Genomic DNA, 24,835 nt, shown 5'->3' with positions numbered 1-24,835 from the left:
CACACACACACACACACACACACACACACCACAAAATAGCTTGGGTCCCTGGAATTTCATGTCATAACTCATGGAATTTCCTATGTTAAAATTAGTGTCTTACAATCTTCACCATATTCAAGACTGTTGCATTTGTCCAGCTGTTGTTTCAAGGTGACTTCAATGTGTTAAGATTTGTTTGCACTTTAGGCTTCAGAGTACAAATCACTAATTAGGACACGACAACACTCGATACGACAACAGCAAGACTACTTGCATACTGACTGATGACGGAAAACTGACTGGTGATTTGTGGACATATGTAGGGTGACTAAACTAGAAGGGGGGGAGGAGGGCTGTAAAGGGGATTAACTAGGAAATGACCTTGACCAAAAGTGTGTTCACTTTACATCCTCCGACTTCACCCAGTCTCACATGACTAACCCATGCAGGGGCGGCCAGTCAAAGTGGCACACTTATATATATTAATTACATACTTGCCAGTCCATGAATTTTCCCATGTCTGATAATTCTGGTTGCCTGGTAACCAGATAATTGGGATTATACTGTATGTATACAGTATACTTATAACATGGAGGCAATTTGTTTGTGGCCACCCAGAACGGGATCGGGGTGGCCACAAACAAATTGCCTCCATGTGGCCCTGTCCCCCGCCATTTGACTGCCTTGCTCCCAACTCACACACCCCTCTCTCATATACCTCTCCACCCCATCCCTTCATCTCATCCTCGGCCTCCCCCTCCCACTCCCCCCTTCCACCTCACTCACATACACTCTCTTTGTCAGTCTTTCACCCTCCATCCTCTCCACATGGCCAAACCACCTCAGTGTGTTCCTCCTAACGCTTCCTGTCACATCCACATCTACACCGCAATGCTCCTTTATATCCTCATTTGTCAGCCTATCTCTCCATGTGACTCCACAGGCTCCTCTTAAGTAACTCATTTCCACTGCTCTCACTCTCGACTTGTGTCCTTCGAACAACGTCCAAGCTTCACTTCCATGTGTTAGAGGTGGTATCACAATACTGTCATGTAGTAACTTTTTCACTTCCATGCTCACTTCCCTGTTTCTTATCACTGCTTTCAAAGAACCAGCAACCTTTCTTCCCTGCTGTACCCTTTCAAGCACTTCATCCTTCAAACCTCCATCCTTACTCATCACACTACCCAAGTACTTAAATGTACTCACATTTAACAATTCCTCATCATCCAACCTTGCTGTACATTCACTGACTTCACCTCTCTCAAAGACCATCACTTTACCCTTCCCTACATTCACCCTTAGATTCAGTTTCGTACACACTCTCCCAAACTCATCCACCAAGCCTTGCAGCTCCCCTTCGTTTTCACTCAACAACACAGTATCATCTGCAAACAACAGTACAGGGAGTTCCAAACACTACCCTCTCTCACCAGGGCCACTCCAACATCCACTATCCTACCTTGTACCTCTTTTATTACCCCATCCATGTACCGATTGAACAACCATGGAGACATGACACATCCGTGTTTCAACCCAACCTTCAGAGAGAAAAATTCACTCAGTTCACCATCCACACGCACTGCAGCCTTAACACCATCATACATACTCTTCACAGCATTCAACAACTTGCCATCTACTCCATATATTCTTAATACTTTCCACAATCCTTGTCTATCGACCCTGTCATATGTTTTCTCCAAATCCATGAAAGCCGCATACAACTTCTTTCCCTTCTCTAGAAACTTTTCCACTAAAGATCTAAGAATGAATATCTGATCTACACACCCTCTTCCCTTCCTAAAGCCTCCCTGTTCTTCTCCAACTAATTCCTCTGTTCTTTCTCTAACTCTGTCAATAAGTATCCTACCATACACTTTTCCTATTATACTAAGAAGACAAATGCCCCTATGATTACCACACACTTCTTTTTCCCCTTTTCCTTTGTACAAGGGAATAATTATACCTGACTTCTAATCCTCCGGGACTTTACCTTCCTCCCAGGCCAATCTGCACGTCTTCCACATCCATTGTACTACTATCTCTCTCCCATGCTTCAGCATTTGACCATACACTCCATCAATTCCTGGGGCTTTCCCCAGTTTAACCTTCTTCAGTGCTTCCACAACGTCTGTCCTACTGATTTCTTCCTGACTTCTCACCTGCCTTCTACTCCCAGCCATTCCCCAGCCACTTATACTTCCATTACTTCCATTCTCTATGTTGAACAATTCCTTAAAGTGTTCTCTTCATTTGCTCACTTTTTCTCCCTTCTCCACTAGTAATCTACCATTTTTATCTTTCACTCCCATGCTAACTTCACTGCTACCCTGTCTTACACTCTTCACCTCTTTCCAGAACATTTTCTTACAATCCCTCCACTTTACACTCAAATTCCTTCCAAATTCCTCATCGATTCCAAGGCAGCCATTACCTGTATATTCTGGGCATCTCCTGCTGGGTTTCCAGTAGGGAGCAAGACATTGGAGACGTCTGTCTTTCTTTCCTTCATTCGTTCCTCTTCCTTCTACCTGTGGGTAACTCTACACTAAGTGACAAGCTAAATGGTTTCTTGTGCACCAGGAAACCATTTACTACGTTGGGTGGAAACCATATAACCAAATTTTGGCGCCTTGTGGTTTAATGGGTAATTACAGTGCTCCAGTTGGATTGAGCCGGTGAAGGTTTATGTCCAAGGGCTGGTTGGGGTTTATTGCTCATGTATTGCCACTCAGGGATGAGTGAGGTTAGTCACTTTCATCCAAAATGTCAGGACCAACTTGCCTAGCCCCGGGCTCCTACCCTCCTTATGGGGCAACGTAGGATTGGATGATGGATGGATGGATGGTTACTGCAGGTGACAAGATTACTGCACTTTAAAAGATGCATAGAATTCTGTACTTTATTGTTATTTATTTATATTTCAGTTGGACTTTTTTCAGATTAGAGAATAAAATGGTAGTGTGCACACACAGTTGCATTTTATAGGAGTTTAATAAGTTAAGCAGTCACTGTACAATTGGTTTAAAAGTCTTAAAGTGTAGTTTTTGTATTCAGCATTTATTGCACTGTAGATTACAGGGTAAGCTGAGTAATTGGAAGAATGAAAAGTTAAACTTATGCTGTCTACCTAATACATACTTGTATTTCTTTGCAAGTATTTGAAATTGTTGAATAAAAAAGGTATTTCATTATTTAATTGTCTTGTCACTTATGATAAAATTGTACCATCTGTACTGTACTGTACTTTAATCGGTAAATCTTCAGTATAGGCTCACTGATGTTTGCTTTTTCATGGCGTTACAATATATTTCATAAATATGCTATTTCTGTAACAGACTGAAGATGCTGCAACAGCAAGTAAGGAAGAGAAGAAGGAGAAGAAGGAAGAGAGAAAGGAGAAGGAAGCAGGAGCCACACTGTCAGACGGAGCGAGCAATGAGAAGGGAGGAGAGGAGGAGGAGAAGAAGGCGGAAGAGGTGAGGGAAAACGGAGACAACTCAGTGCTCAGTGGAGACATCACCATTGACTCCATCCGGGACCACATGTGAGTTGGGGTCCTCATGTTTTCACGTCGGAGGTTTGTTTGCAGCTTGGATCCCCTCACTTTTTTGTTCTTTGGTGCCTTTATTCCATTCCTTGGTTCCCTTGTTTCATTCCTCTGTTTTTATCTCTTCTTTCCTTCATTCCTCCGTTTTTATTACTTCTTTCCTTCATTATTTTCTTTTTCTCTCTTTCTATTCCTTTATTACTCTCTGTTTCCCACACTGCACATACTGAATTCCTTTTTTTCCTTGTTTTCTTCCTCCATATTGGTCACATCTTTCCTTCATTCCTCTCCCTTTCCTTCCCTCCATTCCTCCTTCTCATCACTTTCCGTCATTCTTGTTTCTAATCAGATTATTCCTTCATTCCCACCCCACTTCATTCCACTTTGTTTCCTCATTTCTTAATTTGTCTGCTACCTTCACTTCATTCACTTGGTCTTTTGTTTCCCTCACTTCATTCTTTTGGCACTTTCATTTTTCCTCTCCCTCACTTCATTGCTCTGTTCCACAGTTTTCCTCATTTTGTTCTTCTGTTTCTCTGCCATCATTTTTCAGTTTCACTCACATTATTCCCTTATTCTTCTGCATCCTCCATCTCATGCCTTCATTCCTTTGTTCCATCACTACTTTTATCCCCTCTATTGCTTCATTTATAAAGGCTCCAAAATGCATGCATGCGTTGACCTTGGTCACCCAATGGGGGTTTAACACGCTACTTGATTTGTAGTAGCCTTTCTGTTTGGTTCTTTATCCCTGAGGTTGCACTGTATGACCTCTTCCCAAGTCCCTCCTCCCCTCCTTGCCTTTAGCAACATTGTCCTTAGTGTTCATACCTCTCACTGTGCACCTAGTTGTCATCCTTCATTCTCTCCACATGCACAAGCCTACCCCCCAGCTCATCATTTGCATTCCTAATCCACCCAGGCCTGTATTGGAAGATGCACTACACATCCATCTGATCATTCCCATCTCTCAACATTAATTTTGAGCCTACAACCATGTTACTACCCAGGTCTCACTGTAGTGCAGCATTACACTCCTAACACATTGTGCATAGTGTACAAGGACCCCCTTAGCACAGATATAGAGCTATTTCTGTATCAAGAGAGACAACAGCTCTCCAAACTTTTTCCAACCATTCCTTAATCTTGCCACTGAGCCAGCTTCTGCCCCATTTCCAACACATATTGTCTTCCAAATAACAAAACTCCTCCACACACACAAGAGACTCTCCAATAAGATTAATCCTTTCTCACCTCTCTCCTTCTGTGTAATCTCTTTTGCATATGGCACACTCAAAAGCAGGATTATTTTGCAGCTTACCTCTATCACCACAACTATTGTGCACACACTTATCACAAACAGTTCACAAAATGAAGTTATTTCCCCACACCGTTTTGCAAATTGTATGTGGCCATACTCCAGCAGTTATATCAGCAGACTTTCTTTTTCCAATCATGAACAAATTTATTAACTATCCTACCCACTCAGTGCACGCCTCTATGTATAAACCAGTAATCCCATTTCTGCTGCTTTTACTTATTAGAATTTGCTCTCATGCAGTATCAAATTCACTTATCCATATGTAGGCGCCAACCCACCTTCATTAGCCTCTACTGTACACTCAGATTTCTCTTTGGTATCAAGGCCTTTATAGCACCATCCACCTTCCCTTCTTGTGTCACTCTACTTTCCACTCCTTTCCACGTATGCAGTTCCTCAATTTTCTACTACTTCACTGAGGTGCTTGAACTCCCTCGCCAGTTCAGGTCTCTCTCTCTCTCTCTCTCTCTCTCTCTCTCTCTCTCTCTCTCTCTCTCTCTCTCACCATTTACTACTATATCACACAAAGTTTTCTCTCCCAGCACCCAATGCTTTACTCATATCAACATATACTCCTAGAATATGACACTCACAGAACTCTGCACCAGTCTGGAAAGCCCTTGTTTACCATTATCATACCCATACAACAGATTTAAGATATCAGTTTTGTTTTGTCTGACATATAATGGCTCCAGCATGCTTGTGTGTGTTGGCCTTGGTCACCTAGTGGCGGCTCTCCATGCTGCTTGATCTCTGACAGTCTCTCTTTTCAGTCCCTTATTCCTGAGGTCACACTCTGTGACCTCGTCTCATGTCTTTTCCAGTCTTCCTTTCATGACCCTTCCCCCTAATGTTAAGACTGTTCACTTTCTGCACCCAGTGGTCATCCCCATCCTCTACACGTGTCCAAACCATCTCAATCTACCTCTCCTCATCACAGCACTAATACACTCCAGTCCCATCTTTTCCTTTAATTCTTCCATCATAAACCTAGCTCCCAGGCCTTGCATTCAAGGATGCACTGCACATCTACCTAATCATTGTCATTTCTGTATGTTTGAGCCTGCGTATATCCTCTTCCTTTACTGGCCATGTCTCACTACCATACAGCATTACACTATAACACTTGCTGTATACAGAGATCCCTCAGTGTGGAGGGAGAGCCTTCTCAGTGTCAGGAGAGGCAACAGCTCCCTGAACTTCTTCCACCACTCCTCACTCTAGACACAGAGCTAGCTCCAGCCCCACCTCCAGCACATGTTGCCCAAGTAACAAAACTCTTCCAAACACTTGAGACACGAACCATCAAGAGCAATCTTTTCATGCCTGACAATCTCCACATGTTCTCCCTGACATGCCGCATACATGAAATCAGCTTTACAGTCGACCCCCATTAATCATGGGGATTATGTACCTAACCCTCCCGCGAGTAGGTGAAATCTGCGAATAATCCGTACCTTTTGCAGAAATCACTGGTTTCACTGTTTTAACTATTCCCATTATCTACAGACCCACTATGAGACCTGTAAATGCATTTTATGGTATATTAATACTTCCTAAAAAGACTGTACAGGATGATGCACAAAGCTGTTTGGGTACAGTGTACTGTACTCACCCATGCAGTGATGACAATAAGAGTTTACCATGCAGTACATGGACGATGAGTAATGAATGTTCTGTACCGCGTGACAGAATGACGATATTTCTCATGGCGCTTACCATCCACTCACTCGATGTAGTGCTGCTCCTATGTGACTCCCCTTTCCTCTCTTCCTTCCTCTTCTGTCTTTCTGTCATTGTATTCCTTCCTTCCTCTTCTCTCTTTCTTTCCATCATTCTTTTTCTTCCTTCCTCTTCTCTCTTTCTTTCCGTCATTCTTTTCCTTCCATCCTCCTCTGTCTTTCTTTCATTCATTCATTCCTCTTTTTTCTGTCTAAGGGTGACAAAACTGAGTGATAAGCCAAATGGTTTCCTGTATGCCAGGAAACCATTTATTACGTCAGGTGGTAACCATATGGCCAAATAGGGGCATTTGCTTGACTGGAGAAATGCCAGATGTCACCAATATTTTAATTTTTCAGATGGAAACAAATAACATGTCGGGCATTAATTGAATGTCCTTTTTCATGCGTCTTACATATTGTAAAAATATATAAATACTCAATATCTTCCCTTTAAAACAGTGCTGTGTCAGTGCAGCATAAAAAAAAAAGAAATAGTAATAAAAAAAATATTTCACAGCGGTTGCAGCCTGGTTTATGCATGCATAGAAATATATATGTATATCTTTAACCAGTAACAGAAATTAGTTATAATTAATGTTAGCAAATTAAACTCCCTGAGAGTAAAAATAAAACTTCATTCACTTCAAGAAAGCATGTTGATATTTAGATGCTGCCTCCAGTACAACAAGTTTTCCGAACAAACTAAAACAGCCGTCTGTCTTTACTCGCACTGATCTACTCCATCAGCTGATTCTTGTATGTTTGCTTCGTACATCTGGCAGCGCGAGGCTTTGATATGCCGTGACATTTTAGAATCTAATAAATATTAAACTATGGATAGACCATATGTGCCATTTATTTGTACATCAGATTATATACAGATGTCAATTTTCATATGTCTTATGTGCTTCTTGCAGTCCAAAAACAGTCTTACTGGCAGATATTGTCCAAACCTTCTTAAGGAAGAATATACGGTATGAATATACTATTTTTTTGGCAACATTTTGAGTGAAATAGCACAAGTAAGAGTGATTTACATTTTTTAAAGGTATTTGCATAACCAATACCATAATTATCGATCAGAAAAATAACACTGAAGTTTAACTAAGACCCCCTTAGCCCGTCAAAACGAGTATGAGACATACTGTAGTTTCTGGTGGTGTCTGGCAGATGTTCCTTTCCGTGCAAATGCTCCTATAATGACACCTGGTGGTTTAGTGGGTAATTAAGGCGCTCCAATCAGATTGAGCTTGGGCAGGTTTATATCCAAGGGGTGGTTTTGGTTTATTGCTCACGTAATGCTTGCAGGGATGAGTGAGGCTGGTCACTCTCATCTTAAATGTCAGGACCAACTTGCTCCCGGGCTCCTATGCTCCTCATGGAACAGCATAGGATTAGATGATGAATGAATGAATGAATGATGCAAAAGCATACAAACAAACAAATCACTTACAAGGTAGTACCCAAAAGTTCCTAATATATGACTAAAAAAAGAAAAAAGCTTAAGTCCAAATGACCACCGTCACTATCAAAGTACCTGTACAGTATTCTCCCTGGGCATGCCAGCTTCGATCCCAGCGCTTCTTCCACGATCGGAATGTATTCTGGAACTCCTTGAGCATCAACTTGTTCAGGACCTTCTGCGATTCCTCCTGGATCTCCTCAGTGGTGTCAAATCTTAGTCCACACAGTTGGATTTGCATTTTTTTTAGGTGGGAAAAATCACAGGGAACCAGATCTTGTGAATATGGGGGATAGGGAACAGGTGGCATGTTTTTTTATACCAAAAACTGCTGAACAACAGGGACTGTGTGTGCGGGTGCATTGTCATGGTGAAACATTCATTCATTTGTCCACTAATTGTCTGGTCATTTTCGCCACATGTCCTTCTTGAGCCATCTCAAAACATCAGAGTAGAACTATGCATTGATGGTCTGTCCTTGAGGAACAAATTCCTTATAAATAATGCCCTCTATATCAAAGAAAGTGATGAGAATTAACTTCACATTGTTCTTGACCTGATGTGCCATCTTTGCTTGGGGGGAACTGGGCCCTTCCACTGTGATGATTGTTGAATGGTTTCTGGGTCATAATTTTAACCTAGCTCTCATTACCAGTAATGACACCTCAGAGAAAGTAAGGGTCATTTCTGGCCATTTCCTTGAGCTCCGTGCAGACCTCCACACGATGCTGCTTTTGTTTATCAGTCAGGAGCCTTGGGACAACCTTGGTGGCGATTCATCTCATGTCAGGGTTACATGACAAAATGTGTTGGCAAGTTCGATATGATAGGGTAACAATGCCACAAACATCGTAGATTGTCCTCCTGCAGTCCTCAAGGATGAATTCATGTACTTTGGCCATGTTGTCAGGAGTTGAACTGGTGGGAGGACAACCAGAACATGCATCTTCACCTGTTGACGTTTGTCCATTTTTAAAGTGCTTAAACCATTCATAGGTTTGTGTAATCCCCAAAGCGTTGTCACCAAATACTTGTTTTAACATTAAATGAGCTTCTGTCATGTTCTTCCTGAGTTTCACACAAAACTTGATGCACACACATTTCACTTTCTCATCCCCCATTTTTGAAATCACAATACCCCTGAGGGTAGGGGAGTTTTCAAGAATACTCCCCCAGTATCCCTGCTTGTCGTACGAGGTGACTAAAAGGGTTGGCGGAGGGTTAGGGCCCCTCCCCGGAAAACAGCTAACTAAAAAAACGAACAAGAAACCTCAGACAGGGATCGACCAAAAGATGACGACCAAGGACCGGATGATGGACATGGTACGGATCAGAACATGGAATGTAAGGGGTGCGAATGATGAGGTGAAAGAGAGAGAGATTGTCCAGGTGCAAAAGTGGATGTATGTGGAGTAACTGAAACTAAATGGAAGGGAGAGAGCATGAGAGAATGGGAGTATGGATGGGGTATATGTGCAGGAGTAGGTGAGAATGAGAGGGCAGGAGAAGGAGTGTGTATTGTTGTGAGTAAAAGATGGAAGAAGAACATAAGAGAGTATGGATCAGTTTGGTCAAGAATTGTGTGAGTAAGATTGAAAGTTGGAATACAAATGTGGGCGATTGTGTGCGTGTATGCGCCAACTCAAGATCGTGCAAGCAGAGTGAGAGAAGAGTTCTGGACAAATGTGGAAGTGTGCATGGAAAAGTTTGGAAGGAATGAGAGAGTGTTTTTGATCGGTGATATGAATGGTAAAGTAGGGAATGTGAAGGTGGATGGAATAGTTGGTGAGTGGGGTGTGCCTGCTGAGATAGATGAGAATGGCAGTGTGTTAGTGGACACTTGTGCCGGGAGGGGGTTGGTGATAGCCTATACCCTCTCCAGGCACAAAATGATCCACAGGTATACATGGCAAATGATGAGAAGAGTGGGTGGTGAACTGAATGAAAGGAAGGTAGTGACTGATTATGTGTGTGTGGATGAAAGGATGCAAAGATGTGCAATGGATGCAAGAGCTTATAGAGGTTGGGGGAGTGGACTTTCTGACCACTACTTAATGGTGGCCAGTATCAGAATCAAAGCAAGATGGGGAAATAGAAGAAGGGAAGGAAGGGAAGAAGGAGTAGTTGCAAGGAGAGTGGAAAGGTTACAAGAGGATGAGAAAATGGCAGAATATAAGAGAGAAGTAGCGGAACAATTGGGTAAATATGAAGTGGAGCAGATGTGGGACGTGGAAGGTGTGTGCAGGATATTCACAGAAGAAATATGTGCAGCATGTGATGTGGTGTATGGGGTGAAGAGAAGATGAAGGGGGGGTGCAAGGAACAGCGTGGTGGAATGACGAGGTGAGGCAGGCTGTGGCACAAAAGAAGAAAGCATACAATGAATGGATGAGAAACAGGGGCATGAAAGAAGTTGAGAGGCGGAAGAGAGAGTTATATGAAGAAAGGAAGAGAGAGGTGAAAAGATTAGTAAGAGAGAGTAAGAAGAGAGTGGATGAGGAATTTGGAAGGAATTTGAGTGTAAAGTGGAGGGACTATAAGAAAATGTTCTGGAAAGAGGCGAAGAGAGTAAGACAGGGTGGCAGTGAAGTTAGCAGGGGAGTGGAAGTTAAAAATGGTAGATTACTAGTGGAGAAGGGAGAAAAAGTGAGCTGATGGAGAGAACACATTGAGGAATTGTTGAACATAGAGGATAGAAGGAATGCGAGTATAAGGGCTGGGGAATGGCTGGGAGAGAGAGGGAGGTGAGAAGACAGGAAGAAATCAGTAGGATAGAAGTTGTGGAAGCATTGAAGAAAGTCAAACTGGGGAAAGCTCCAGGAATTGATTGAGTGTGTGGTGAAATGCTGAAACGTAGAGGAAAGATAGTAGTGGTGTGGATGTGGAAGATGTGCAGATTGGCCTGGGAGGAAGGTAAGAGTCCCGGAGGATTGGAAGTTAAGTATAATTATTCCCTTGTACAAAGGAAAAGGGGAAAAAGAAGTGTGTGGTAAAGTGTATGATAGGATACTTATCGACAGAGTTCGGGAATGAACAGAGGAATTAGTTGGAGAAGAACAGTAAGGCTTTTGGAAGGGGAGAGGTTGTGTAGATCAGATATTCTTTCTTAGATCTTTAGTGGAAAAGTTTCTAGAGAAGGGAAAGAAGTTGTATGCAGCTTTCATGGATTTGGAGAAAGCATATGACTGGGTGGATAGACAAGGATTGTGGAAAGTATTAACCCTTTCCCGCACGGTAAGTTTCAGTAAGTTTTCTGGTGCAGGAATTTTCACTATGAAGCCGCCCGGCCGGGGAGCGCGCACGGCAAATTTGAGCGAATGAAACACATTCTTGCCTTATTTTCGCCACCCAAAAATCCATGTATTCCCATGAAACCTATCTCCAGGTATGCATCGATGTTTGTTCTATCTGATAAACATGACCAAAACACAGGAAAACACCAGCAAAAAAAGTTATTAGCCCGGGAAGCATGGTCGAGTAAACTTTTTTCACTTCCCAACATCGCCGTTTGAATGTTTTCCATCATACAGGAAAATGATCTAATAAGTTTTTATAGAGAATTTCATCAGCTTTCTAACGAAACCAATCCGGTTGAGATACAATGTATACTTTTCGAGAAAATGGCCAAAAACTTAGAGCCATTTTCGGAAAAATTTCACTGACCTCTGAGAGCAAAGTTTTCCCAGGCACCTTATGTTTTTATTACATAGTAATATGCCCCAATTATCCAGCTTTCCCACTGTGACGTACAAACCCCATACGCCTCATAGTTCTCGAGTAAATCGAAAAAAAGTACTAGGCACTCCGTGCGTGATTGACTTTCGTGATGCGCGCAAGGCGTACGTAATGTTCCCGTCTACGTAACAACGAATTCTTATCAGAAGTATTACATATTTATGTATTGTACATATGTAGAATTTCCTGCTCTTCATCATGGTTCAAACGTGAAATCGATACGTCCAATAGTTTCCGAGTAATTGGCAGAGAAACAGAGAGTATTACTACGAGCATTTTTCAATGGTAACAGCCGGGAAGAGACACTCATTTCCACCGCCTTTTCTCGCACAAAATGTAACATAATGCTTACATTTTGGTATTGATCATACGTAGAATTTAGTGGTATAGATCATGGTTGTTACAGAAAATCGATAAGTCTAATAGTTTTCGAGTAATTGGCCGACAAAGTGAGGTTAGTACTCCGAGCGCTTGTCACTGATAACAAACGCGAGGAAAAAGAAAAAAACCCTCGCCTTTTACCCCCCAAAATGCTACCAAAGGCTTACATTCTGGTATTGATTATACGTAGAGTTTAGTGGTATTGATGATGGTTGTAACAGAAAATCGATGTCTAATAGTTTTCGAGTAATTGGCCGACAAAGTGAGGTTATTACTCCGAGCGAATGTCACTGATAACAAATGCGAGGAAAAACATTTCCCTCGCCTTTTACCCCCCAAAACGCTACCAAAGGCTTACATTCTGGTATTGATTACACGTAGAATTTAGTGGTATTGATGATGGTTGTAACAGAAAATCGATGTCTAATAGTTTTCGAGTAATTGGCCGACAAAGTGAGGTTATTACTCCGAGCGAATGTCACTGATAACAAACGCGAGGGAAAAAAACATTTCCCTCGCCTTTTATCCCCCAAAATGCTACCAAAGGCTTACATTTTGGTATTGATCATACGTAGAATTTAATGGTATTGATGATGGTTGTAACAGAAAATCGATGTCTAATAGTTTTCGAGTAACTGGCCGACAAAATGATGTTATTACTCCGAGCGCTTGTCACACAACAACTGCTAGGAACAAAAACATTTCTCTCACCTTTTACTCCCCAAAACGCTACCAAAGGCTTACATTCTGGTATTGATCTTACGTAGAATTTAGTGGTATTGATGATGGTTGTAACAGGAAATCGATAAGTCTAATAGTTTTCGACAAAGTGAGATTACTCTTCCGATCGCTACCAACTTTTACACACACTGTTTCTTCCTTGCACACCTGCCTGAAGACTATGCTACCAACTTTTTTTTCCCCCTATCTGTACAGACTGTTACATCTTCCATGGATGTTTTTCTATTGTTATAACCTACTACACATAAACATAACTCTTCTATAGTTACTGCTGTGGAGATTTCCTTTCTTTCATATGTGTAATCTGTTGGAGAAAATGGTTATTTGTCTGAAAGTGGGAGAGGTAATGGTAATAGATTATTATATATATCAACAAAATTTGCAGAACTCACTTCCTCCAGGGGTGTTGATCCAGTTAGACCAGGAATTTGAAGATGAGGAGTTATGTAGTGTGTGTGTGTGAGTCAGCTTCTCCCTGAGAGTATGAGGCAACGCTATTTTTAGCACACACCACACTCGTTCACGGAAACTCGCAGCTTGTTTGACGTATATTTCATACAGTTCCATACGCATTTAAACTATCAGAATCACAATAATTCCAGCCCTAAAACACCGGTAATTCTCCCCTCCCGACTTCAGGTTTGCCCCTTCACAACACTCTGTTTCATGCCGTATGTAACGCTTGCTGGCTCCATAATTTCACCAAGCCATCCACAGTATGTTTCACACAATATATATTTATGCTTTGGCTTCATTTATATACGTATTTCCACTCACGCCATACGGCCTACGGGGGGGCGGAGTGGCAAAACCCCACTACACTGACCATGCGTCTGGCTCCAAGGCCCAACGATTGCTAACGGCCAGAATTGCTTTTCAATACATATATGTATGTTCCATCGACAATATCACGTCACTATATGTTCACATATAATGTATTATCTCACTGAGTCAATAGGGCCTTTGCCTCGGGCGAGAGGGGGAGAATTATGGACGATTTAAAGGGAACCACAAGCTGTCAAACACCACCGCCTGACTGCTCAACAAACACTGAGGTTGGAGGGAGTGGGCTGAGGTAGATAAGGCAAAGCAGCGTTGTCAATGACTTACCTCGAGAGAGCTTTGGCGACCCTATGACGCGCCCAAAAATCACGCAAATCGGCCTATAAGTTTTTTTCTGACGAATATTTTTGTGCCTAAACCACGCGATTCGAGTGACTGTGCCAGAGCTAATACAAGGCGACATCACGCGAATCGAGTGAGTGTGTCTGAGGGGGTTAAGAATATAAGGAGTAGATGGGAAGTTGCTGAATGCTGTGAAGAGTATGTATAATGGTGCTAAGGCTGCAGTGTGTGTGGATGGTGAAATGAGTGAATTTTTCTCTTTGAATGTTGGATTGAAACAGGGATGTGTCATGTCTCCATGGTTGTTCAATCTGTACATGGATGGGGTAATAAAAGAGGTACAAGGTAGGGCAGTGGATGTTGGAGTGGCCCTGGTTAGAGAGAGTAGTGTTTGGAAATTCCCTGTGCAGTTGTTTGCAAATGATACTGTGTTGTTGAGTGAAGACGAAGGGGAGCTGCAAGGCTTGGTGGATGAGTTTTTTTTTTTTTTTTTTTTTTTTTTTTTTTTTTTTTTTTAATGTGAGGAAGAAGGAACCAAAGGCCATGAGTCCGCAACACTGTTCCTTCCAAAAGAAAAACAAAATACAAGAGAGAGCCAAATTCAAGATCCATTCATTTCGAGATGCCTGGACACACTGCATTTGAAAGACTGGAGATCATAGGAAGCAGGAAATACAGACAGAGGGAGACAGTTCCAGAGTTGACCTGTTGCAGAAATGAAGGACTGGGAGTAACGGTTAACTCTTGCATTAGAGAGTTGGACAGAAGAGGGGTGAGAGTTTGCTGCTAGACGGGTGCTACGCGCCCATCGTAGAAGTGGAGGAATGCATGCAGACAGTTCAGAGGAACAGTGACCATTGAAGTAGCGATAGAAAAGAGATAAAGATGCAACATTGTGACGAAGAGACAGAGGTTGAAGGAGTCAGTAAGAGGGGGAGAGTTAATGAGATGAAAAGCCTTTGACTCCACCCTATTGAGAAGAGCTGTATGTGGGGAGCCTCCCCACACATGAGAGTTGTACTCCACACAGGGGCGGAGAGTGTGTAAGAAATGGAATCTAAAGGTGAATGTAGGGAAGAGTAAAGTGATGGTCTTTGATAGAGGTGAAGTCAATGAATGTACAGTGAAGTTGGATGGTGAGGAAATGGAAAATGTGAGTACGTTTAAGTACTGTACTTGGGTAGTGTGATGAGTAAGGATGGAAGTTTGGAGGGTGAAGTGCTTGAAAGGGTACAACAATGAAGAAAGGTTGCTGGTTCCTTGAAAGCAGTAATAAGAAACAGGGAAGTGAGCATGGAAGTGAAAAAGTTACTACATGACAGTATTGTGATACCGACTCTAACGTTTGGAAGTGAAGCTTGGACGTTGTTGGAAGAATACAAGTCAAGAGTGAGAGCAGTGGAAATGAGCTATTTAAGAGGAGCCTGTAGAGTCACATGGAGAGACAGGCTAACAAATGAGGATATAAAGGAGCGTTGTGGTGTGGAATATTGGATGTGATAGGAAGCATTAGGAGGAAGATACTGGGGTAGTTTGGCCATGTGGAGAGGATGGAGGGTGAGAGACTGATACGGAGAGTGTATGTGAGTGAGGTGGTGGGGGAGAGAGGGAGGGGGAGGCCAAGGACGAGATGGAGGGATGGGGTGGAGAGGTATATGAGAGAGAGGGTTGTGAGTTGGGAGCAGGGCAGTGAAATGGCGGGAGACAGGGCGACGTGGAAGCGATTTGTTTGTGGCCACCCCGAATGGGATTGAGGCGTCTGGCAATAGAAAGATAGATAGAATATGCAAACTAACCTGAACACAATGATAAAAAAACACACACATGCAGCAAACGTATCCACCCTGCACAACCCCACTTGACACACTGACATACAAAGGATGCGTGCACTGCCACCTACCATCCACACATCACACAACAAGCGGTTTCCGCCCTGCTTTCAAATGTTGGGAACTTTTGGGAAGCACCTCACATGAAGCACTAGGAACAACTGATGATGTGGGAAAAGCAGGAAATATCCTCATGAATTTTTGAAATAATTTTCCAAGAAATCCACAGATATGTAAACCCATGAATGGCAAGCCTGCCAGTAGTGAGGATTGACTGTATCTCACAGTCTACTTTTAATACCACTACATCTCTTATGCACCCACTGATCACAAACACTGTACAAGATGGAATTACTTGCCACGCCCTTGTGGCAAACCACACATGGCCACTCTCCCTTTTCTTTGGCAGTACCACCACCAACCCTAGATACCATCACCTTTGTTTTATCTGCATTCACTCTCAAGCCCTTGTGTCCCATACACTCTCTCCACTTCCTAAATCTTTCCTTCACCTCCCTTTAATTCTCTGCAGTTAACGCCAAGTCATTGGCATACGACATCTCCCATGGAAGGTCCATTTCTGAAGTCACGTTAAGAGGGCTTTAAGCCCTAGAGTACTAATCTCGTTGATCAGGCTTTTTGCTCAATTTCTTAGAAGGACGAGCAACGCCGATCGTGCAACATCCACTAAAAACTAGCAACAGCTGGCTCCACCCCGGCTGTGATGCAGATTGCTTCTAACCAATCAGAATTAAGTGTTGGACACACTGGAGGGGGGACCCAGGCCCATACCCAGGCAGTGGGGGGTGTGCCCCCCACCTCCCTCTCGCCACGTCCCTCTATCCCACTACTTGTTGCAACCCTACTTCCCACCGTTCTTACCACCACCACCACCACCCCTCTCACACCCTCCTCATGCATCCCATCCCCTCCCATGTGGATTTTGAGGGATGGTATTTCCCCCCTACCCTCCCTCCATGTCCCTGTACTGCACTGGGGCCCTTCCTTTGTGTCTTGTGGTGATCTCCCCCCGTCCCTCCATCCCCATACACCCCCTCCTGGCCCTACCTCCTCCCACCCTCTAGCATGCAGTATCTTTACCTCCCCGGCCTCGAATATTTTGCATATTTTATACGCTTTATGGCGTGTGTTTTTGAATCGTTACCTGTAATTTATTCATATCTTTGCATACAGATATGCACACCTTAAGTATTTTAGCTGTCTTTATTCGAAACCCACTCGAAAAAGAAATTTTATTTTCCCTAGCTAGATTTGACAGCTCGGAGGGAAGGGGAGGGGGGAGGGGAAAGGGGGGAGGGGAGGGGAGGCAAGGAGAGGGGAGGGAGGGGGAGGAGAGGGAGGGGACTGGAGGGAGGGGGAGGGGAGAGGAGGGGAGGATAATTTTTACTATTTATCATATTTTTATTTGAGGGGGGGGGGTTCATGACCATTTTCCCCAGCCAGATTTGACAGCTCGGTGGGGAGGGGATGGGGGAGGGGAAAGAGTGAGGGGGGGTTAGGCGAGAGGAGAGGAGGGGAGGGAAAGGAAGGGAAGGGGAGGGCGGGGATTGGGGGTATGGGGAGAGGAGAGGAGGGGGGATAATTTTTACTATTTATCATATTTCTTGGGGATGTTTGTCACCATTGTATTTTTTTCTAAGCACAATACAGTGGTTTATAACATCTATACACACCAAAAAAAATTGATTTTGGTGATTTTTGTATGTATTTTTGCAACGGAAACAGGTACGAGCAGCGTATTTTCTTCCTCACCGGGGCCGTGATGGGTAACTATTATCAACTTTGACGGGCCATAGCTCAGTAACTATTGGGTCTAGGAGGTTGGGGTTTGCATTTTCAGATGTGTAAATTCAAGCTTTATAAATCGGGCATAAAACTTTTAACCTTTGAGAAAGTAAAAAATAGGCCTGTTTTTGTGTCCTGGGGGGTAGTCGAGGCTGGAGAATTGCATACCCTAGGGGTTAAGCACCATGATAAACAACAAGGGGCACAGTACTGACCCCGAATGCACACCATCTTTCACAGCAAACTCATTACCCAAATCTACATTCACTCTCACATGGGTCCAAGCACCTACATACTGTACGTAACCATAACCACCCTAACCAGCCACTCCTCGATCCTAAGCTTTCTCATTGCCCACATCACCACCTCCCTAGGGACACTGTCAAAGACCTTCTCCAAATCGACAGAAACAAAATACAGTGCAGGCTTGTTATTCAATGCCCCATTATGTGATAAATTGATACAACGATAATTAAAAGTTATACCCAGTCTAGGTACAAAATTAAAAAATTGATAATGATTTCACTACAACGATATTTTCGATGACCGACTCCGAGAATCTTGTGTAGATGCGGTGACATTCGCAAGCCAGAATGGCTGCCCAGTGTTTACATTTGCTGTGATCATTTCCTTTCGTTCTAGTTTTTGCATGAAAGGCCACTGAAACACCATTGTTATTGCCAGATAACAGTGCAGGTGCAGAGAAAACAGTGCAGTGTGCAATATTAAGTGAAGTGATACTTTTTTGAGTGTGAAATATTGAAACTTGTAACTTTGAAATCATGTCAACCCTACATAACCATCATCCTTCTTTGGTCTCTACTCCTGCATGAAAGGCCACTGAAATATTGTTATCACCAAATAACAGTGCAGGTGCTTAACAAATAGTGCTGTCTATCTATTTATCTATATACCTAAGCTGCTTCCCCCAAAGAAAGGGAGGTAGCCAAGTCAGGACGACACACTCCCAATGTACTCGTCCACACAAACATTCATTCGCATCTTAGCCCCAAAGGGGAGAAGGGACAGATCCTCACCACACCACACCGCACGAGGGTCAGCTGCCCAGTGCAATCAGCGACATCCGCAGCATGGCCCAACAGCGGAACTGGTTTACCCCTGCCACATCATAATGGACCCACCCTCTTACCTGCACCTGACCTGATCAGATGAACAGACCAAATGCAGGAGAATATCCTCCAAGGGCTGCATCATCATTTATTCATTCACAATTTTTTTCTAATAATTTCTGTCATGTGCAGCCACTCTTCCTTGCTCAACGGACATCTCTCTCGCATCTAACGCTCTCTTCACATTGTCCATCCATCTTATTTGTGGTCTTCCTCTCAGCCATACACCACTTACGTCTGATCCAGTTATCTTTTTCACCATTTGCTCGTCATCCATACTCTTCATATGCCCAGACCATCGCAACACCTTCTGCTCATCTCGATCAGCCATCTCCTGCACAACTCAAGTTCTCCTTCGCACTTCATCATTTCTCACTTGATCCATACATGTCACTCCACACATACTCCTCAGACACCTCATCTCCATTACATTCAAACTTTTCCTCTCTGTTACACCCATATTCCATGTTTCTGCCCCATATAATGCAGGTGGTACAACAACACCCTCACACAGCCTTCTCTTTACATCCATTCTAGCTAATGATATCTAAACACTTTTTCATTTTTCCCAGCACCTTTCCTACTTCATTCATTCTAAACCTCACTTCTGCATCTATTCTTCCATCCACAGAAACATGTGACCCTGAATACTTAAAACAATCCACCTCCTCAAGCAACTTACCATTCAAAATTAGATTCAGCCTCCTCCTACCATCTGCCAACGTCATACACTTCATCACTTTACTCTTATTCTCATTTACTCTCAATTTCCTCCTTTCACACACCCTTTCAAACTCCTCTACCAACTGTCTCAATCTCTCCTCTGAGTCACCTACCAGTGCAGTATCATCCGCAAACAGCAGCTGATTCAGATTCCACTCTCTACCATCAGCACTAACCAGACTCAGACCTCCACCTAACACTCTTGCATTCACCTCCCTTACAACATCGTCCCTATAAATATTAAACAACCAAGGCGACATCACACATCCCTGCCGCAGCCCCACTCTTACGGGAAACCAATCACTCATAGTATTTCCCACTCATACATGGTCTACTGTTTACATAAAATCTTTCACTCCTTTTAGCAACCTGCCATCAAGCCCACACAATCTTAAAACAGTCCACAAAACCTCTCTATCAATTCTATCATACGCTTTCTCTAAATCCATGAATGCCCAAAACACATCCCTACCTCTCACTAAATACTTTTCACACACCTGTCTCACAGCAAACACCTGATCCACACATCCTCTCCCTCTCCTAAAGCCACACTGCTTATCACCAATCACTTCCTCTGTACCCTTTCAAACTCTTTTGATTTACAATCAACAGACTTATACCCCTAAAGCTAGTACATTCATACTTATCACCCTTACCTTTATACAACGGAACCACACAAGCACTTGCTCAGTCAATTGGCACCATACCTCTCACAAAAGACACATTCAACAGTCTTACTAACCACTCAACAATTGTCACTCCACCACCTTTTAGGCATTCCACAGCACACTCATCCATACCCACAGCTTTCCTTGTTTTCATCTCCTTTACTGCCTCCTGCACTTCTTCCATCGTGATCAAAAAATCATTTAACACTCCCAACACATTTGTTCCTTGCACCCTTCCATCTGCCACAATCTCAGCTCTCTTTCCTCCTCTACATTTAACAGTCTTTCAAAATACTCCACTCATCTCTTCCTTACTGCATGTATCTCAATTAACATCCTTCCATCCTCTGCTTTTAATCACTCTTCCTTCCCAGACTCGCCCTTTTGCACCCTTTTCACCTCCTTCCAAAACATTTTCTTATTCTGTTGAAAATTCTCAGTCAACTGACTACCCCACCTCTCATCTTCTGCTGCTTTAGCATCACGCACAGCCCTTCTCGCCCTATTCCTCTTTTCCTTATACCTCTCATGCGTCATCTCATCCTTCCTCAGCAGCCACACTTCATGTGCACGTCTCTTCTCAGCCACAGCCATACTTTTACTTCCTCCCACCACCATTCACTTCCCCTTCTTACACCACCACCCACTCATCTCACACCACACACCTCTTCCACATGCCCACCACATCATTCTTAAACAACTGCCATTCCTACTCCACACTGCCATTTTCCAGATATTTCACTGCATTCCATTCATCCTTCAATTTCTCCTGATACTCTCTCATTTTCTCTCTCTTATCCAACTCACTCACTTTCAAAAGCTCCCTGCCACACCTATCTCTCCTAGCTCTCACTAATCTCTTACCTACTCTCAACTTTCCATCCACCAGGTAGTGGTCAGACATACCTCCACCCTCCCCTCTCAGAACTCTCACATCCAACAATCTTCCTCATACATTCCTGGACACAACTACATAGTCCATCAGTGCTCTATCAACAACCCTTCCACCCTGCTGTCTCGCCCATATATACTTATAAATATCTTTCTTCCCAAACAAAGTATTTCCAGTCACCATCTCTCACTCAACACACATCCCTATCATTCGTTCTCCATTTTCATTTCTTCCAGGCACACCTTGCATACCAGCTACACCTTCAACTGCTATATTTCCCACTCTACCATTCAGATCTCCTATCATTACCACATTCACATTCACTCCAAAACTCTGCAGACACTCATCAACATCATTTCAGAAAGACTCCCTGTCTTCTGCATTCCATTCACTACCAGGCCCATATGCTACCACAAATACTCACAACTCACATTCAAATTTTACTTTCACTCACATAAGTCCCCTTCATTTATCAACACCTGACATCCTTCCATTCACACTTCCAACCTTAGACTCACCTTTCCCTCTCATCTTTGTTTCACTCAAAGCCAACACATCCAACTTTCGTCTCACAAACATTCTCCCAATCTCTTTCCTTTTATCCTCAATCATACTACATCCACACACATTCATAGACCCAGTCTTAAGGGTATGGAGATAACTCAGTCCCCCATCCCTTTCTATTCCCTGTCTCATTTTAGGAACTAAAAAAAAAAACAGGGGCTTGGATATCAAGCCAACCTTACGTAACCATCATCCCCTTTTTAGGCCTCTACACAGCTGACTGAGTCAAGGTACTCCCCCCCAGTGTTTACACTGGCTGTGATCATTGCCTTTCGTTTTATTTTGTGTGTGAAAGGCCACTGAAACACCATTGCTCTCATCAAGTAACAGTGCAAGTACTTAATAAGTAGTGCAGTAATTGATCTATCTATCTATCTATTGCCAGATGCCTCAATCCCGTTCGGGGTGGCCACAAACAAATCGCCTCCACATCGCCCTTTCCCTCGCCACTTCACTGTCCTGCTCCCAACTCAAACCCCCCTCTCTCATATACCTCTCCACCCCATCCCTTTATCTCATCCTCAGCCTCCCCCTCCCTCTTCCCCTCCTCCACCTCAGTCACATACACTCTCTTCGTCAGTTTCTCACTCTCAATCCTCTCCACATGGCCAAACCACCTCAGTGCACTCCTCCCAACACTTCCTATGACATCCACATCCACACCACCTCCTTTATATCCTCATTTGTCAGCCTGTCTCTCCATGTGACTCCACAGGCTCCTCTTAAATAACTCATTTCCACTGCTCTCACTCTTGTCTTGTGTCCTTCCAACAACGTCCAAACTTCACTTCCATATGTTAGAGTTGGTGTCACAGTACTGTCATGTAGTAACTTTCTCACTTCCATGCTCACGTCCCTGTTTCTTATCACCGCTTTCAAGGAACCAGCAACTTTTCTTCCTGCTGTACCCTTTCAAGCACTTCACCCTCCAAACCTCCATCCTTACTCATCACACTACCCAAGTACTTAAACGTACTCACATTTTCCAATTCCTCACCATCCAGGCTCACTGTACATTCACTGCCTTCACCTCTCTCAAAGACCATCACTTTACTCTCCCCCACATTCACCTTTAGATTCCGTTTCGTACGCTCTCCCAAACTCATCCACCAAGCCTTGCAGCTCCCCTTCGTCTTCACTCAACAACACAGTATCATCTGCAAACAACAGTACAGGGAGTTTCCAAACACTACCCTTTCTCACCAGGGCCACTCCAACATCCACTACCCTACCTTGTACCTCTTTTATTACCCCATCCATGTACAGATTGAACAACCATGGAGACATGACACATCTCTATTTCAACCCAACTTTCAAAGAGAAAAATTCACTCAGTTCACCATCCACATGCACTGCAGCCATAGCACCATCATACATACTCTTCACAGCATTCAACAACTTGCCATCTACTCCATATATTCTTAATACTTTCCACAATCCTTGTCTATCCACCCTGTCATATGCTTTCTCCAAATCCATGAAAGCCACATACAACTTCATTCCCTTCTCTAGAAATTTTTCCACTAAAGATCTAAGAATGAATATCTGATCTACACAACCTCTTCCCTTCCTAAAGCCTGCCTGTTCTTCTCCAACTAATTCCTCTGTTCTTTCTCTAACTCTGTCAATAAGTATCCTGCCATACACTTTTCATATTGTACTAAGAAGACAAATGCCCCTATGATTACCACACACTTCTTTTTCCCCTTTTCCTTTGTACAAGGGAATAATTATACCTGACTTCCAATCCTCCGGGACTCTACCTTCCTCCCAGGCCAATCTGCACATCTTCCACATCCATTCTACTACTATTTTTTGTGAAGTGGTCATCAGGCCCTCCAACTGTACTCCCATCTTGGGGGGCGGGGGACTCTTGGTGACGACTTGTACTGGCATAGGACACACTTGAGGTGGGTGGCAGAGACTTTTTAGGTCATTTTAGGCTTAGCAGTCAAGGTCACCCTCCCTAACTCCATTAAACCCATGTTATATCGACTTCATTATGTGATAATTCGTTATGCAGTAGGTCTCCACTTGACACAACCCTATCGCATAATGAGGCTGCACTCTACAGATCCTTTGTTTTTCCTAATATATTTTTCCAGAAGCTGTCGAGCAGTGAATATAGCATCAGTTGTTCCCTTGCCTGGCATAAGCCCAAACTGCATCTTAGCGTTCACTCTCTCTCTGATCATACGTGATAGAAATCTCTCCATTACCTTCATTATCTGATCCAAAAGTTTTATGGTTCTTTGAAAGCAGTGATAAGAAACAGGGAAGTGAGCATGGAAGTGAAGAAGTTACTACATGACAGTATTGTGATACCAACTCTAACGTACGGAAGTGAAGCTTGGACATTGTTGGAAGGACACAAGTCAAGAGTGAGAGCAGTGGAAATGAGTTATTTAAGAGGAGCCTGTGGAGTCACGTGGAGAGACAGGCTGACGAATGAGGATATAAAGGAGCGTTGTGGTGTGGATGTGGATGTGATAGGAAGCGTTATGAGGAACACACTGAGGTGGTTTGGCCATGTGGAGAGGATGGAGGGTGAAAGACTGACGAAGAGAGTGTATGTGAGTGAGGTGGAGGGGGGAAGAGGGAGGGGGAGGCCGAGGATGAGATGGAGGGATGGGGTGGAGAGGTATATGAGAGAGGGGGGTGTGAGTTGGGAGCAGGGCAGTGAAATGGCGGGGGACAGGGCGACTTGGAGGCGATTTGTTTGTGGCCACCCCAAACGGGATTGAGGCGTCTGGCAATAGATAGATAGATAGAATTTCCTCTTTCCAGGGCATCACCCTTCCCCTTGTGCACATTTACAGTCAGACTCTTCAGCCAATCATCTAGAACAACTTACTCTTATATAATTGTATTTATCAAAGCGGTAACTAGCCCCACACCTATATCTCCTGAGGCTTTCAGCATTTCAGCAGTCAACCCAGCTGCACCTGATGCCTTCCTCACCTGCATCTTTCTTATTGCCCTGCCCACAGTAGCAGCATCAATCAAAGGCCAAGGGCCAAACACTGGATCTGCTGACTCCAAATCCTGTCGGACTTCTTATTCAGCAACCAATTATAATGCTCTCTCCAGGCATCTTTAATATCCTCACTGTTTACCACAACCTTTCCTTCATCATTTTTACACACTGCTTACCTGTTTTCCTACTTCATCTGATTTGCCACCTTAAATATCATGTCCTTTC

General features: G+C 43.4%; 1 protein-coding gene across 1 annotated transcript in view; it reads left to right on the top strand.

The window, feature by feature from the left end:
• l(2)gl (LLGL domain-containing protein l(2)gl) overlaps nt 1-24,835 on the top strand; it is a 443,338-nt gene that overhangs the window by 310,014 nt on the left and 108,489 nt on the right. The window contains 1 exon segment of the mRNA XM_080274241.1: nt 3,384-3,529. Coding sequence (XP_080130367.1) covers nt 3,384-3,529 — 146 coding nt within the window.

Source organism: Coenobita brevimanus, chromosome 57 (genome assembly GCF_032717465.1).
Source record: "Coenobita brevimanus isolate Jiangsu-jjx chromosome 57, ASM3271746v2, whole genome shotgun sequence".
Taxonomy (NCBI): Eukaryota; Metazoa; Arthropoda; class Malacostraca; order Decapoda; family Coenobitidae; genus Coenobita; species Coenobita brevimanus.
Note: the sequence above shows the minus strand (reverse complement) of the source record. Positions and strands in the feature narration are given on the sequence as shown.